The sequence below is a fragment of the Pipra filicauda genome, unplaced genomic scaffold, assembly GCF_003945595.2.
Source record: "Pipra filicauda isolate LSUMZ 115617 unplaced genomic scaffold, ASM394559v2 scaffold35_size7292922_pilon, whole genome shotgun sequence".
Classification (NCBI taxonomy): domain Eukaryota; kingdom Metazoa; phylum Chordata; class Aves; order Passeriformes; family Pipridae; genus Pipra; species Pipra filicauda.
Window position 1 is genome coordinate 6,729,707 of NW_024104487.1, and position 17,233 is coordinate 6,746,939.

Genomic DNA, 17,233 nt, shown 5'->3' on the forward strand with positions numbered 1-17,233 from the left:
TCAGTGTGGTGTAAATACACTCCTGTTTTCTTTCTAGAGAAATGTGTTTGTACAGTTTCCGGGAACATTCATTTCTGTCTCCTGAATGACCCTGATTCAATGGCTCATGTTTTCAGCATCTGCTCACACCACACAGTTAGTTAATTTTGGCAAAGGCAGATAGTAATGGGAGTTACAGACAGAAAAGAGGGAAATGATTTGGCAGCACTAACTAAATAGTATGTGCAAAGTCATGCACTCAAGTAAATCCGGTTCTTATCGTACCCCACATATTTAAGGAGAAGCTGAAGTGTTTAATTGGGTTGTAATTAAATTTTGATTAAAAAAATGACACATTATCAAGAGGGAGCTGGTGGTAGGATCTGAAGTAAACGCATATTCAAGGGTCCAACACTTCATTTGGGTTCAAGAGGTTCACTGGCAAAGACTTGCTCATCATCTTATATGTGCAGTATAATTCTGTTCAATGCACAACATAAAATTCATTCTTCTAGAGCTCACCAGGATGAAATGTCTTTAATATATAATGGTTGGCTGGATGCACTTTCTATAATTATGTTTGCAGACAGTTGGCATTATAAATCTGGTTTTCACATGCATATAGCTTTAGCTCAAAATTTTAAGGATAAAGCATTCCACCAGTATTGCCAACTTGCATAATTTCAATCACAAGACTCAAAAGTTCTCATCAGTTTTTTCTATGTTCCATCTCCTGGAGTCATATGAAAACAAAAGATCACTATTTTCATCAAAAAATAGTTGTGAAAGTGGGGAATGGAGGTCAGAAACTTTTATCCATTGCAATGAAACACGTGAAAATATGAATAAATGTATCTCAATGGCTCTGAAACTAGAAAGGAAAAAAACGAGGAATCCCCCAATGTGTTATTTTTAATAAAACAGCATCATCTGGAAGACTGTAATGAGAATATGCCGTAAATACCCCATTAACAGTTAAAGTTTTCTCACTCATTAGAAAAGGGAAATAATTCTCTTTTTCTCACCACAAATGCTTTTGTATACTACATATACACACAGAGAGGCTGATCTGCCAGGAAAATCAAACTGAGGTCATAAACAGGCTATCTGTTCAAATATTTAAAATTTATGAGCAAATGCAGTCAGAAAACTGAAGACCTTTCATTTCTTTGGATATCCTCAAAATTAAATATATTTAAAATATATTTAAAATAATCTTCAAGAATTTTAAGTACCACAATTACCATTACAATGTTACAATTAGCAGACTTCAGAACTGCCTCTTTTAAATACAGACCTGGAAAAAACCTTGTGCATTATTATCCCTCATTTATAGAACTACAGAATTGTTTAGGTTGGAAAAGACCCCTAAGACAATTGAGTCCAACCATTAACATAGCACTGCCAAGTCCACCACTAAACCATGTCCCAAAGTGCCACATCTACCAGTCTTTTAAATATCTCCAGGGATTGTGACTGCACCACTTTGCTGGGCAGCCTGTTCCAGTGCTTGACAACACTTTCAGTGAAGAAATTTTTCATAATGTCCAATCTAAACCTCCCCTGGTGGAACCTGAGGCTGTTTGCTCTTGTCCGGTCACTTGTTACCTGGGAGAAGAGATCAACTCCCACCTTGCTACAAGCTCCTTTCAGGGAGTTGTAGGTAGTGAGAAGGTCCCCCCTGAGCCTCCTTTTCTTCAGGCTGAGCCCCCTCAGCTCCCTCAGTCACTCCTCATAAGACTTGTGCTCTAGACCTTGAATCCCTAGCTGGATCAGGATATATATCTGAGTATGGCATTGAGTGCAGTGACATGAGGCACAGAAGGAAAATATTTGCACGTAGAAAGATGAAAAGATTCCCTGCCCTGAGCCATTGACAATAGTGAAGTCAGTGGAATTTCTGCCACATGGCATGTCTGGAATATTTCTCTCTTTAAAAAAATCTTACTACACAACCCTAACATTTACTATAAAACCCTCAATACCCGCATTCACCTGAAAATTTCTATAATTCTTGTATCTTATTTTAAATGACACACCAGGACTGGAGGCAAAATACTTGTCCTACATTTATTCTTTCTACATGCAAAGTCAGAAGAAACAAATTAGATTCTTCTGGCTACTTTAAAGATCCAAGCTCCAGACAAGAAGCACTGGCTCTGTAGTAAAACCAGAAAGCCAGCTGCTTCCCAGCCAGCTCCTGACACACAGAAACCAAACAAATTCTGAGTAAAAGTACATTTGTAGATAGTTTATTGTTGTTGATCTCTTTGGGATCTGATAAGGAAAAGTTGTCCTGCCCTCTAGAAGCATGTAAACCTCTCTCCTGGTGGATACCATTGGACGAATTTAGGCTACAGACTGCCCTTACCACAAGGATGTGATTATAGAACCTCGTTTTGTCTGTGTTTTCATGAAACTCATAGGAGAAGTTCACAATTTTAATACCTTCAAGTTCAAGGTATAAAGCTGACAGCCTGATTGCACATTTACTTTACTCTCTGTAACCAGGCCAGAAATGCATCCAGCCACCCACCCACTTGTCCCCCACTATCCACATGTTTTGCAAATGTTGGAAGTGCTAGAAACGGGACAGGCTGTATCCCCTGGCTTTGTCCTTTAACTCTGAAAATATGAATTTGTTAAAGCTGAAATCTGCTTAAGCACAACACAGCAGAGGGAAAAGGGTTTGGCTCCAGACGTAAACCAGGATTTCTCGTTCTTGAAATGCACCTTTCTAACTGCTGGAAGAGTACTGACTTTCTGGAACTCTGTCATTTTGGTGTGATTAACTTCTCATTTTCTCTCTCAAGTGGACCCTTACAAACTATATGTGTTAGTGTCAATCTCCTCCTCATTAAGAGAGCAAGAAAATTCTCTTACTGTTTTCCAGAGAAGAAACGCCCCAAGAAGTTTACCTAAAAGAAAATCTAGGCAGGAAAGGTAGAAATTATTCACAACACAGTCTGTGTTTTAAGTCTCAAAAAGAAACCGCCTTTACCTTCTGTACTGGAAATTATTCTCAAGCATCCATTAGCCTGAAAAGATTAATCTTTCTGCCTTACTGCCATTTGTCTGAGCAAAGTGAGGATGAGATTCTGGCAGACTAGCAGCCAGCAAACCTATCTTTAGTGCCTGTGTATCCCCTTTAAAATACTTTTCTGACTTACTCAACCAAGACAACCCCTGTATCATTTCTCCTGCGTTATTACCATGAAGTCTATTGCCATATATGGCCACTGGATCAGGCAGAGCCCAGGGAAGGAGGTGCCGGGTGGATGGGGAGGGTGGCTTGGAGGCACTGCTGCTGCAAGGGCAGAGGCACCCTGGGCAAGGGGAGCTGCATCCCCAGGTTGGGCAGTGTGGAGATGCAGATATCACTTTAGGCTGTAGATCTAAGCTAGGTATCATTTAAATAATTTTCCATCTGAAGCTGTGAGTAGGAGAGAGGAGAAATAGTAGTGGTGAAAGCAGGGACCAAATCTCAGCCCTCCTGGGTACTACTCTGACACGTGCTACAACTTGTATTTGTGATTTTATCCAGGAAACCCAAAGAAAACTTATCATTGAGAAAACAAGTAAATAAACAAGCTTGTGGTTCTGGATTCATGGGTGGTTCGGTTGTTTTTTTTAGTTTACATATACATAATTTTTTTTAAGAAAGGTATTGTTTTTGATGGTGCTGGTCACACACACACGCAGACACTGGTTCACAGCCAAGTTGGACTCCTCTGGCTCTGTCAAATTCCACTGTCTGAGTCCTGCAGACTGGTCAAAGCTCCCACACGCAGCTCGGTCTGTCACCTCTACAGGTGAGGTCCTAAATAGCGCTTATGCAAACTCACTGACCTTGCTGTGACTTGAACTGAAGTATTTCAAACCATCTGTTTGAGACAACAGCGGTGTAAGTCCTAGGAGGTTTAATTTAGATTGCACAGCCTTCACTGCTGGTGATGATGGGCGGTGAAGAAAGAACCCAGCCTGACTGTCTTGGGACACAGTACGTTATGTAAGTCACTTATAAACTAACAAACAATGCACGGAACTTACTGGTACAGAGTCTGCATCCCCAAACACATTTTCTAGTCAGTTTTAAGGCTTGATCATTTAGCACTTGACTCTACTCAGCTACAAAATGAAGATAATAACCTCTTTGGGGAACATTACATAAGCCAAGAAAGTGTTCAGATCTCTAGCTGGAAATTCCCATAGAAAGTAAAATCAGCCACATAATGTTTACAGTTACAGCCTCAATTTTGTGCTGATTTAAACTGGCTAAAGAATAGCACTGTCAGTAGTTTACTCTTCAGTAAAACTCAGCTCACATTAAGACTAGAAGCCAGAAATTACTTGACTCCCCTCAGTAAACTCAAGGCAGTGAAAAAAAGAGATGTTTACAAAGACTTTATGAGAGACAACATGCAGTTAATCAGAGACTAAAACTGCGTAGGACAACCAGATAAAGAGCCCTACAAGGAGTGTTGCAGGGTCTTTGGATGACTGGATACAGTCACAACCATGATTTTATTCTCTCTTTAGGGTAAAACATTCCCCCTTATTACAACAAGTTCAGAACTGATTGAACATTGTCAAAATGATATATGAAGAAATGTCTCCTTATGCCTGGAAGATTCGCTGCTCAATTACAGACCCTCAACTGGAGAGATTGCTGCACAATGGCTGCACACCGCAAAACGAAGAGAAGTTAACAAAGGGTGCCTAACATGGGGAAAAATGAAAATCAAGGCCAGTATGCCAAAATGATAGATTACCTCTCATGCACGATAAATCAGAAAAACATTTTTGCAGGAGGAATGCTGAGAGAAAGAGAAGGCCTTGGGATCAGAAACCATGACCATTTCCTTCTACTGGTCTTCTACAACAACCTCCTTCAGAACTTAATTTCTTTGGCATCCATGTATTTTTGAGAGCAGTTTTCTGTGGCCTAGTCTGAAGGTTCTGCACACAGAACACATTCATCTGTATGAATGAAGCCACTAAATAAGCATCTTCCTATAATGTCAAGTTCTTACTAGTCCTTTTATTTTTAATGCAGCATTTCCCAGGGATGCTGACAAACAAGTGTAGTTTCTGTTGGATGTGCTGAGACAAACAGGAAAATTTCAGACCTTACTAGACCACAAAAGCGCACACAGATGCACATATACTGAAGCGCACATGGAAAAAGCTCATTTTTGGGTCAGAGTGTGTAACTGCACACATTTTTTCATGTACATTTTTGTGGGAACATTTTAGGACTCAAGACTGGAAAATTCCATCACTTTATGTTGCCCACCATATTACTGAGATGATCTCAGCTCTAGCCTGCATTTCTGCTAGCTTCATTCCTTGCTCTGAAGTCTTGACAGGCTCTTTGGTGACATCAGCTATCTTTTTTCATCAAGCATTTGCTAGCTGGTAAAACTGAAACTCCCTTTGTGGTTTCCAGTCTAGACTTAAATTTGCACTAGGTTTATCAGCTGGGGTTTTTTTTTGGTGTCATCTTTACAAAAAAAAGGTCAAAGATATTGTGCATCTATTTAGAATTTGTCTTCCAATAGATACCTTAAAATTATTTACTTAATAAACATATTTTATACTGATTACATCTGAATTGAAAAAAAATCATTTGGTTTAGCTTTCAAACGACAATCTGGCCTCCAAAGCCATTTTGAGCTTTTCAGGATCAAAAGTAAGGTTTTACTTTGACACTTAACATATGAATTCACAAGAACCCATTGCTCCTGGGTGATAACCCGCCTCAACTGGCACATACTGGTACAATATCTTTACCAAGAAGGCATCTTATGAATTAGAAATGTAGTTGCAGAGTCCTTTCTCATTGTCAGTTTCTGGATTTACCCAAAAATCACACAGATAGACAGAGCACTGGGAAGGACCCTGGCCCTCTGAGTGAGGGACAGCAGGGAAAGTTAAAGCAAGTTATTCTCCCAAGATAAAGCAGGACCTTTCTCAGGTCCTACACAAAGCCACACATGATTTTCAAAAGCTCATTTTAAATCAGGTTTGAATGACCAAAACATAATTATTTACATAAAAATAAATAAATTAAAAAAAACTTAAATTTTGCTACAGTTTTAAAAATACAGAAAACAATGCTTTTTTTTTTTCTCCTCCAAAGGCTGTACTACTTCTGGAAAACACTGCAGCTGCCGCAAGAGCTGCACAGATCATTTCTGGTTAGCTGTTGGACAGGCAATTTGTAGTGCACAAGCAGAGAGCTGAAGCAGCACTGAGGACTTGGAAGTTGAGAGTTCAGTAGCCTGCCATGTACTTGAAAGAGTTTTTATTAATAGAGAGCTTTGCAGCATGAAGGAGCTAAATAAAGTGTTGTCAGACTGTCTCCAAATGCTTTGCAGAAAACATATTGTCCAGCCACAGCCACTTGCCCTCAGCACATACAACTATGTGAACAAGCAACTGCACAAAATATCTTTTTTTTTTTTTTTAACGTTGCAGGAATGCAGCTGACATATGGAAAAATCTGTTCTGTCTGCCTGTGTGTGGATGCTTTATATACAATTAAAAAAAACCAAAAACAATTCTTATGGAAGAACATCTGATAAATGTCAATGAATTCAGAATTACTAAACCCAAGTTTAGAACAACGCAGGAAATAAGGGTGCAGTTACTATGATCTAATTACAGCGGAATTCCCTTGGAAGAGAATATGACTTATGAATTTCTTTTCATTCCAATCAGTGTTTTTGAAGCTCTCGTTGGACTAGTGGGACATCTGGATGGTGCTTAACTTTAAAACTTAGAACAAGATACCGATGTTAGAAACAGCCTAACAAATACTTGGTTGTGATTAGTTTCTATTAAAATAGAAACTAATTTTCTAATAAACTGCATTTTCTAAGCTAAGATACAAACTCACAGTCAAAACCAAACGAACACAAACCGCAGATCCCCAAAAGGTATATTCAAACATTGCTAAATAGGAAATTACAGATTAATTTTCCATTTAGTACATTATCCCACAGCAGAACTTATACCTCTTAAGCTGCATTTTATTCTCCCTTTACTGCAGAAAAACTATCTGCCGTCAGGAAATTCCTATGTGTTTTATTCAATTGTATTTGGAAAAATACAATTTATTCTTAGAAAAACAAGTACCATATAAGGTTAGATCAGAGCACAGCATGGAGAATGTCTGATGAGTTTTACGCATTCAGACTTTTACATGTATTTAAAAGGCTAGATTTCAAGGTCTTAAAACAAGCTACTGCCACTGCAGCGATAGTTTCCCACACTGCTTCACTGACCTCCACATTTGAGACTAGCAAAGTCCAACATAAATACTAGTAATCTGGTTAGGATCTACAACTGCAGCCTTTGCCATGGGATTTTCCACATTTGCAGACACTAAACAGAAAGGAGTGGAAGATGACAAAATCCCACTTCTCAGAAATATGCATTCCCAGGACAAACCGTAACAGATGATACACTGCTAAACCAGGATTAACAAATTTGAATGGCCTTCACGAAACTGAACGATTTTTCTCCATCCAGAGAAATTCAAATAGGTATCTCCTCAGAGATCCTCCTTTTTAAAAAGGTGACACCATGACAAAAATAATGTGAGTGCCAGCTCCTTTCACCTGAGGGAACTTGAACCTTCCACTCACTTCCAGTGTACCCTAACCACCAGATCTTTCTGGAAAATGAATTGGAGGTGAAGACAGAAGGGGATTTGCCACCTGTCCTTTCAATGCCAGATTATTGCGCCATGAGCAGTGAAAACCATCCCAGCAGCAGCAGCCCTGGTGTAACCCCGAGCTCCTGGATGCCCAAGGAATTGCTTCAAGGTCTGAACATTAAATCTGTATTTCTGTAGTCCCAAATTAGTTGGGATTTAAGAGGTCTGGATTTGCCTGAAAGTTGCTGTCTGTGTCTCAATCTTTAACAGCAACTGAGCAGGCAATGTGAGCACTTTGTGGGCGGAAAAGCTCCTAGTCAGAAATCCCCCCTTACCTTTAGCCACTGTTCTGCCTGCTCTTTGCTCTGCACTGCCAGAACCAGGGCATCCGCTCCTTGGTGTGAGATTTTCAGTTCATGCTTCTTCTTTTTGCTGTCTTTGGGAATATAGGTGATACTGCAGTCATTCAGGAGCAGCTCCATCTGGGGCTGCTGGTCCTTGGAACTTTTGTAACACTAAATAAATATAAGGAAAGTTCAAAAGTTAGCTATTCCCTTTCTGAACCTTGCAGGAAAGCTTTTATTATATAGAAATGCTATTTTTTAATTTCTAATATTTTTTACACACCCCATTACCACATACCAGAGAGTTCACCCAAAGCCAACTTTGCATTTCTTCTTCTCATCCACTCTGTAAAGCAAAATTACTTCCAGACTGACAATAATTGCAGGACAGGTACAACATATGGAGAGCATTAAGCGTCTCTCCCTTACCCTTATGACTCAACCTTGACCCTGATCAGGTAGGAAGAGGGTGATTTAGGATATCTGTTCACATGTAGCAGCAGAATAAACTTGTACAGTTAATGACTTTAAAGACCAGATGTTTACCGTGCCCTCCAGCAAAAGACCAGCATATGAAGGCAAATCTACATTAGTGCCTACACGCTGCAGTTGCAAAGCCACTGGCATATGCCTTACTCAGCTGTTCATTTTCTTCAGATAAGTAAAAAAAAAAGTCATGGTGCAGAAAGTAGGTAAAGTCAGACTTTTTCAGCCAATACAGTTTAATAGTACCTGCACAAAACTGCATAAGTTTCCAGGTTAGTTTACTTCGTAAGCTCCTGGCTAAAAGTATATAACTTAAGGGATGTTTCTTCCCTCATTAGTAAATGCTGTCCATGAACAGCCATTTCATATTGGATCACTGATGACCCGCTCTATGTTTGAACTGGTGAAGGTGAAGGGTTCCTCTTTACATCACTTGTCCTACAGACCCATCTCTATTCCCACCTTTCAATGCACATCAGTACAGCTGAGGTTCCCAAAGCTGTTGTAGTGCCAGACTGCAGAACAATGTTTAACTCTGGATATGAATCCAGTTATATATTTATGTAAATTGGGGTTTCATTCATACAAATAAGCACTAAGGCTAAAAAAAATCTGCTAATAAAGAGGTATCTGATCATCAAGAAGACTAATTAGTATACACATAATAGCTGAGTATAAATGTGAACAGAGAAAAGCACACAAATTTTTGCACGTCTGCGGCAGTATTCACGTCATGATGCAACTGTCTGGAAGACAGTAGCTGTTAAAAGAATGTTATGAACACTACAACTTGGGTTGACCAAATACAGACACTAACTAGCCTCTGCAGATCACTGACAATTCTCCTTCCCTCTCCAAAGCTCATTACATCAAAGTTTCTCCACTTTGGTCACAGATTTTAAGTTTGTGACATCTAAAAAATATTAAGTCTTCAAGCTATGAAATCCTGAAGATATACATTAGTCACTTTAAGAATCAATAAACAGCATATAATTCCTTTTATATTAATCTCAATATTTTATTTATAATTATACATTGCTAAAACTGAAGTATGTATATATTAAAGGACTTTAAGTGAAAAACGATTCCCTACTAAAAGTTATTTCTAATGTCTAATGCTAATTAAAATATTTTTGTTTCATGATGACAGCTGCATTTATGACACAACCAATTACTAATCCCTAAGAACATGTATTTGTTTTACTTGCATATCTCATAAGTTAAATGTCCAAGTCCTCCTTCAAACAATAAACCAAATTGTGTAACTTGGTTGTTAGACTCCTATTGTGATTTTTATTTTCTTAATCCCCATTACAGAATTACTGAAAGACAATCCCCATAAGGAAAAAATAAGCTTTTCAGACCACACATGTGGCTAAAGGAAATGAAAATATAAAAAAATAACATATTTTTATATAGAACAAAAAATATAACTGTAGAAGAAATATTGTGTGACTTCAGGGAAAAATCTGTTTCTTTGACTCTTTCTTTTCTTCAAGCTATTATCAGATGGTCCTGAAATCTGATATGATACTGATATATGGTGATAAAAATGGGGACTAGGGATAATGGTACTATAAGAATATAATAAAAGCTGAATCAGAATGAACATTTTTTTCAATATTTAAATAGAGCAGGATATAAAAATTAAATCCTCATAACTACAGATAACTAGCAAATTTGTTCCAACTATATTTTCAGGTATCTCTTACCTCTATTTCATATCCTGTTTTTTTCTATACTGCCATAAGTACAAATGTACTTGGAAAGTGAACACACCTAAGCTGTGTTCTAACACACCTAAGCTGTGTAGAACCTAAGAGGTTCTACAGAAGATGTTCTGTCACCTGTTAATCAGCTTTTAATGTTTGGGATGCTGCAGTAATTGTTAGTTATGTAATTAGTTACAACAGTTGGAAGCACCAAATCAGAAGGCAGGGAGTGCCTAAGACCCCAACTTACTCATTAACATAAGCATTAGTTCGCCCATAATGACAGACAGTAAGTGTTTCCCTCGATTAGGTTCTCTTTTCAGAAAACAAGAAGACATCTATGAGCAGATAATTTATGGAATCTTTTACTGGTGCCTCCAATCAGAAAGAAATGTAACAGATTTGCTTAAGGAATAAATACATCCACTTGTTTCTTTCCTTTCCATAATGCAGCTGTGCATCATGTGAATACTGCATCTGTAATTACTGCAGAACAGATGGCAAAGGTTTAGTTTAAAGTGTATACATTACCACAGCATATGCTGCCAAGTGAATTCTCAGTCTAACAAGGGACTTCTCTCTCCAGCAGTCTGATTCAACAGTTCACACACAAAGCTCCCTATGAGATTTTTTGTCCGCAGGGAATGGAAGATTGGATTTACAGTTTCAGCAAATTTTTTTTCCAAATAAATATTTTAGAAGATAATATGCCAGACTTTCTTTCCAATATCAGGGAACTGCCTGGGTTTAAGTGAAATAAAAATCGAAGTTCTAAGTGGCTAAATGATACACTTATAATTTCAGTGTTTCTCTGCTTCTTGGATAAATCATGACCGAACTCTTTGGTAAGGTTACTGTAGACTTGGCCGCTGTTTGCAGAACCTATTCCAAAAATCAGATTCCTGTAAAAATAAATATATCAACTAAAAGGTACAAAGGAAATATAGCTAGCTAAAAATAAAAATTACCAGTAGTTTGTTTTCTTTGATAACACACAGTAGTTTGGTCCATTGCCCAAAACGTTTCTTTCTAAGAAGGAAGGCACAGATTTTGGCATCCTTCACCAGATCCATAGAGGCTTCCTCAGAAGGCCACTGATGTCTCATTTTCTTCCCCTTTCCATCCTCCTCCTCTTCATCGTAGGATTCGTAAGAGCTGCTCATAGCATCTGAGTCATAATCTTTAAGAGAAGTGTAAAAGTGTTAGCTTAAAACAATTAGCCATGAAGTAACTGAAATAACTGAAAACCTCAAGAAGGTTCATGTTAAGTTAAGGCTTTTGAAAGTCAGTCATGAACAAATTACTGTTTCACTGCTTAGCAGTATCAATATATTAAGTTAATTGAATAAGAGATGCTGTTCCATTATGAAACTTTATAGAAGACCCATACAAACACCTTGTGAATTTTAATTGAAAGAATAAGCTGGGAATACATAGCTAAAATTTCAGATAGTGTTTTATTATCTTCAAAATATTATTTGACAGATATCTTCATTTTTTGTAATTCTTTCACAGAAAAACATTTTCATCTTGACTTAGGACAGTACATCAGGAAACAAACACTCCATATGGTAACGGTCATAAGAGTACATTATGGGGCAATATCTACCTATCATAACATTTCATACAATTCTCAAATACAGCACCTGCACTGATACAATTAACATTCAATAGGTAATGCTTTCTTGAACTACAGATGCTGCTGGAGTTAAAGGTATTGTGCAAAAAATGTTTTGTTCTGTGCTTAGCCTAAGCAGCTAAGTCCTGCTCCAAGTTTGGTGATGCAATAGCAAGCTTCCATTTTAATCAAACAATCTCCCTTCAGGCCTTTCATTTTCAACAATGCAGACAGATCTAGCAGTACGCTCAACTACCAAGCCATTTTGCCATCATCACTGAACTCTCACTTCCACTATCCATATTTATTTGTTTATGTGGGTATATGTATTTAATATACCTTAGATACAGCAGATAGATACCTTCAGATACAGCAAGCCTGTTATCCACTAGCACACGTTCCCATGAAACAAAATTGACTGGAACATTTTTAAGACTGAAATTTCATTTAAACATTTCAAGTAGACTTTGATATATTTTTTAGCTAGAAGGTGGAAGAAATTCTCCCCTTTGCTTTAGCTAGGTAATTAGGACCCAACTGGAATGTAGGAAGGAAAGACTGGGAAGAGGACAAGAGAGTGGATTGCTGGAAAGCTCATTCTGCATCAGTTCCTCCCTACATGCACAGTCAGAATGGGACGTACTCAGACCTCTCATCTCTAAATTAAGACTAGATATTCTGATACAATTTGTGTTTTCACAAAAGTGTACGAAACAGTACATGTTCATTCAAAAATGAAATGAAAATAAAACTTGAAGCTCTGGAAAATTTAATTGCCGTCTTCTGGTCAATTCTGCTACGGAGTGTTTGGTTTGGGGCAGCTCCATATGGGCAAGTGGTAAAAGCCTCAGATAATTATCAATGGGAAAACACTACAATTTTTCACTTGCTTTACAAAAATCAAAAGGAGGATAGAAAAATTTAGGGCAGATGTTTAAACTGACAAATTTGGAAATGTTATTCCAGAGTATTTATTTTTGCAGATTTGTTTAAAAGAATGTATAAGATCTGGTAGAACTTGCTGCTTCACCCATCTCTTTCTCTTTCTTCCCCATGAAGCAGGAAAAAAGCCCAAACAAAAACCCACCAAAAACAAAAGCAAAACAAAACATTTTCCCTGCTCGAACTTCTTTCAGAGCAGTTTTCCACAAACTTTCACACTGAAACTTCAGGAAACACTTGAGAGATCACTGACTGCTTGCAAATACACAGTAGCATGCCAGCCTGTTGGAAGCAGAGACAGAATGATTCATGTAGAGCTACCAAATACAAAGATGTAAGGTCTAGTTATTAAATCAGCATCTTCAAGAAGCTCTTCTTCCAGAGGCATGGGCTGTGGGACAAGCTGCCATGACCTACAGTTGCCATCTCTCTGGGAACTTTTTCAATGCCTGCTTTTCCCTTTTGAAAAAAAGTAATACTTAGGTGCCCATAACCTCCTCGTCCTTTCTTCATTTTCAGTTGTGTTCTTTGTTGGAGTTATGTCACTGTCACAATGTTCACCTTGATCTTTGGTCCCTTTCTACAACACTCTTTTACCTCATTTGTGATTTTGTTCTAGTTTTGGCAAAAATATTATTCTGACAGATTTTTTTTTTTAGGTAAGAAGCAGAAGTAAGAAGTTACTATTCATATGGTGAGATATGGAAATACCACTCTGGTGGCATATTTTCTGTATTTATAAAGAGATTTTTTTCCTCCAAAATTAAGAGACTACCTTTTCAATGTAAGAGTGTCTAGGGGTTTATTTTCATCAGATGAAATTGAAACATGACTGTACAGTGGGGATAATCTTCAAGTATAGTCTTCCCAAGAGAGTGGAGCTGGGTCATTTCTCTACACTCTGAATACACATTGAAAAAGAGAAATTTGCATGACAGTATCAAAGACTTTTCTATCAGAGCACTGCATTTTTAAGTGCATCAATCAAAACTATGAAAAATGGAATCTGTTTTAACACACTGTCTTTCCTCCCTCTTTAGAACATGATTTAACTTATTCATATTGCAGAAAAGAATGTTTCACCTCAGATAAAATTACAGGTCTTCCCTTTGCCATATATCAAAAAGTTGGTTTTCTTCTGGCCATAAACCCCGTGCAACAATCTTGCCTTCTTTCCAGCAAATTTACTGGGTTAAATCATTGCTTTTTCCTCACAACATTGAACCCTATGATTTATTTTCCTACAGTAAGTTTTACTAGTTTCAAAAAAAGTATATGTAGGAAGTGCTGATTGGGACTTGACAGTAGAAACTGAAATTCTGCGTGTTAAATACCCTACAGGTATTTCCTATGTGGCTCAAAAGCATTCCAAGTGCAGATTTCCTGTTAGCCATAAGCTGTATGCTCAGCAGAGGGACTCTGCTGGCACAGCAGTTGCAAGTTCATCCAAATCTCTGTTTATAGGAGGATGAAAGCCAGCAGGGGCTTCTGAGACTCCCATCCTCACACAGTCTAACAGGATCTCCGGGGACCTGTTGCCAGATCCTGCCCATTAACCACTCCTCATGTTTCTCTTCTCGTTGATTTGTGGGACTCTTGGCCAGACGAAGAGCTTGTTGTGTGACTCACACCAGGAAGGATGCCCACCTTGGAGTACTCGTATCATCCCTGCTGAAACTTGGCTGCTCTTTACCACATTCTGTTTCTACTGCTTGTTTCTCCGAAGTGCTCCATCATATTCAAAACAAGTCTTCCGGGCTCTGAGACACAAACTAGCATATGCAGGAAAAGTGAAAAAAGTCTCTCCAAAATAAAGTGGATTTATTAAATCTACTAAAGTCTCAGAGAGTCAGAATGCACTGACATACAACAGGTTCCAATCTACTGTTATTTGCATCTTTAGCACCTTCTCATTACTCTAACTTCTTTTGACATTGGCTTTTCATCTTTATGTTCAAAATTTTCTGCTGTTAAGGGGTGAAAATCACTGTAGATTTTCACTTTATTTGTAGTAGCATATTTCTAAGACTAGTCTGTAATCATTTAGGCATTGTATAGATCAGTAGATTTTAATAGAGAGAAAGAGAGTTATCAGACAAGTCATATACATGCAAGTGTTTGTTCACAAACCGATTACAGGGACTTGGGGAAGTTACGGATATTTCATTTTCATGAAATATTCTGCAATTTTCTTCAGTTCTTGTTTGCCTTTACAGGTAAGACACAAGGTATGTTTGTCTCCTTGCTATTAATGACATTACAACAATATTCTATAAGAATATTTACTTAAGATAATGATGTCTGTCCCAGCAGCTGTTTAACAGTTTATTCTTGCACTTTTTATACATCTAGCACTTTTTTTTGGTCTTCTTCATCTCAAATAGTCTGAACAGCTATTGTTACATCTTTTAAGACAGTGCTTTAGTGACTTATTTTAATTACCATACAACTGGATTTAGTGGAAGTTTCGCATAAGTGGAGATGTGTTGCTAATGGTACATTGAATTTAAAAGTAAATTCATTACCAATGAAGAGAGGAAATACTTTTAACACAAATTAACAGAGATGACAAAGAAGTTCAGAACATAAGAAAATAACAGCAAAATCTCAGCAAGTGAGATGCTGACTCACACTAACACACCTTTAAGTGTCTTGATATACAGACTTGAATTATGGAATTATTGATGAACTATTCAGGCTGCTATTCTGAGTATTTTTATGCATTTGGATGGTTAAGTATAATAAGAAATTAGTTTCATATTTTCCCTTGTTTTTCCCTAGGCAATCCTTTAGCAGTGCCATTAGCATTTGCACTATTCATATTTTTCTGCCTGAGCATAGATCTTGTTTAATAACAAAACACAAATCAGAAGCTGACTGGATTGCCCCATAGCATTTCAAGGGAGAAAATGAAGAGACGAGCGATTCTGGTGCTCTTCAAAGTCTGTATGTTCTTTCATTTGCTTTCCAGGACGTGAAACTCTTTCTTACCTTGAATTTCTTAGGTTAATTAAGAGCTGCTAGATAACTTCAGTTTATGTAATGTACAGATGAATAACATTTTAGTCTTAAGGTGACTCCTATGCATGTTTTGTTCTGGTTCATTCATTTGTTCTGGTTCAAATAATTAAAATGGCTATAAAATGGTGGAAGATATTCCTTTAATCTTTGGGCCACAGAAAATAATGATTAGTAATAAATCAGCCCTACACAAGTAATAAATTACCCCAGCCAACAGAAAAGCAGCAAAAAGAATAATCTTTGCCATTTTTATGGTACATAACGCTGTGCAACGCTCATTTCAGTGTTTCATCACTGTGGTCCCAGCACAGCTCCACTTAAGTGCATAGGCCTTTAGGTAAGTATTTGGACATGAAAAAGAGCATCTGGGTGTGGCAAAAGGATGTTCTGGTGGTCAGTTGGAGGCAGCCCTCTGCCTAGTGCACTAAATGAGTATTCACGAACATACTCTCACGTGCATCACACTTGGCTTGTGGGAGCAAGCCAGAATGACCAGTTTATCCCTTTCCACAACGTGTCATCAGAAATGCTGCAAATCACATCTTTTCAGTAATTCCTTTTTTCTTTTTATATATTTGTCTATTTTAGCAAGCAATTCAGTGCAAAAGAGGCACAGCAGTAGATGTACAGATCAGCATCAGTTTCTGAGATCTCTGCATTCACAGTATGATCAGTTTAGAGGGGTTTACTCTGGACAATACTTAACTCTGGACTCCTGGTCCAATGCCTCACCATGTTCGTGGTTCAAAGCAGTTCAAAAGACTAGTGGTTAATTTGGACCCTCTGTCTCCAAAGGTTGCTGAAACCTGTTTTCTGTGCACCTAACTTGAGCTCCACATTTAGTTTCCTCTAAGCAGAGCCTGGTTCGTGCACATCGAAACAGTTCTGCAAACCAAACCAATGCATGGCCAGTGAGGATAACCAGCATTGGCCCCAAATCAAAGCAATGCTCATGACACATCACCACAGCACTAACAGAAATGTAGTTGTCAGTCAAACACTAAAAAAAGTCAAAGGACACTGGATTGCTCAGAAACTGATTTCAAAATATCTTACTCACTGGAAGTGATGTACTCAGGAGCCTTCCCTGGACTAAGTGGCACTGCCTCTTCGTAATAGCCTTCAGGAAGGGAAGATGTTGGCAGTGGTGGAGGCCCATTATCTGGTGGCTAAATGAACAAAAAAAAAAGTGATTACAGACCAATAAGGTGTTAAATTAAACGTGGTCAGAACATCTGCTCATGATCTGTGCCAATGCAACCAACCTTATAAACCCTGCTCTTGTGACTATTTCATATGTTAACTATCTCTAACAGCAAGGCTCTGGAGGGCTGAATCAGGTATCCTTTGAACACTGTGTGTTCTGTGGGGTAGTATCTTTTAGAAGAGAAACAAACTGAATCCTAAGTTCTTCATATGTTGTTATAATTAAACAATAATAAGTTGAGGTTGAGATTTGAAGCAATAG

General features: G+C 38.0%; 1 protein-coding gene across 2 annotated transcripts in view; it reads right to left on the reverse strand.

Annotated features, from left to right (window-relative positions):
* AFAP1 (actin filament associated protein 1) overlaps positions 1-17,233 on the reverse strand; it is a 117,259-nt gene that overhangs the window by 31,007 nt on the left and 69,019 nt on the right. For both annotated transcript variants that reach the window (XM_027723677.2, XM_027723675.2), the window contains exons 4-6: positions 16,826-16,934; positions 11,153-11,364; positions 7,978-8,157 (exon numbers count right to left, since the gene is read on the reverse strand). In XM_027723677.2, the coding sequence (XP_027579478.1) occupies positions 7,978-8,157; positions 11,153-11,364; positions 16,826-16,934 (501 nt within the window). The remainder of the gene's footprint in view (positions 1-7,977; positions 8,158-11,152; positions 11,365-16,825; positions 16,935-17,233) is intronic.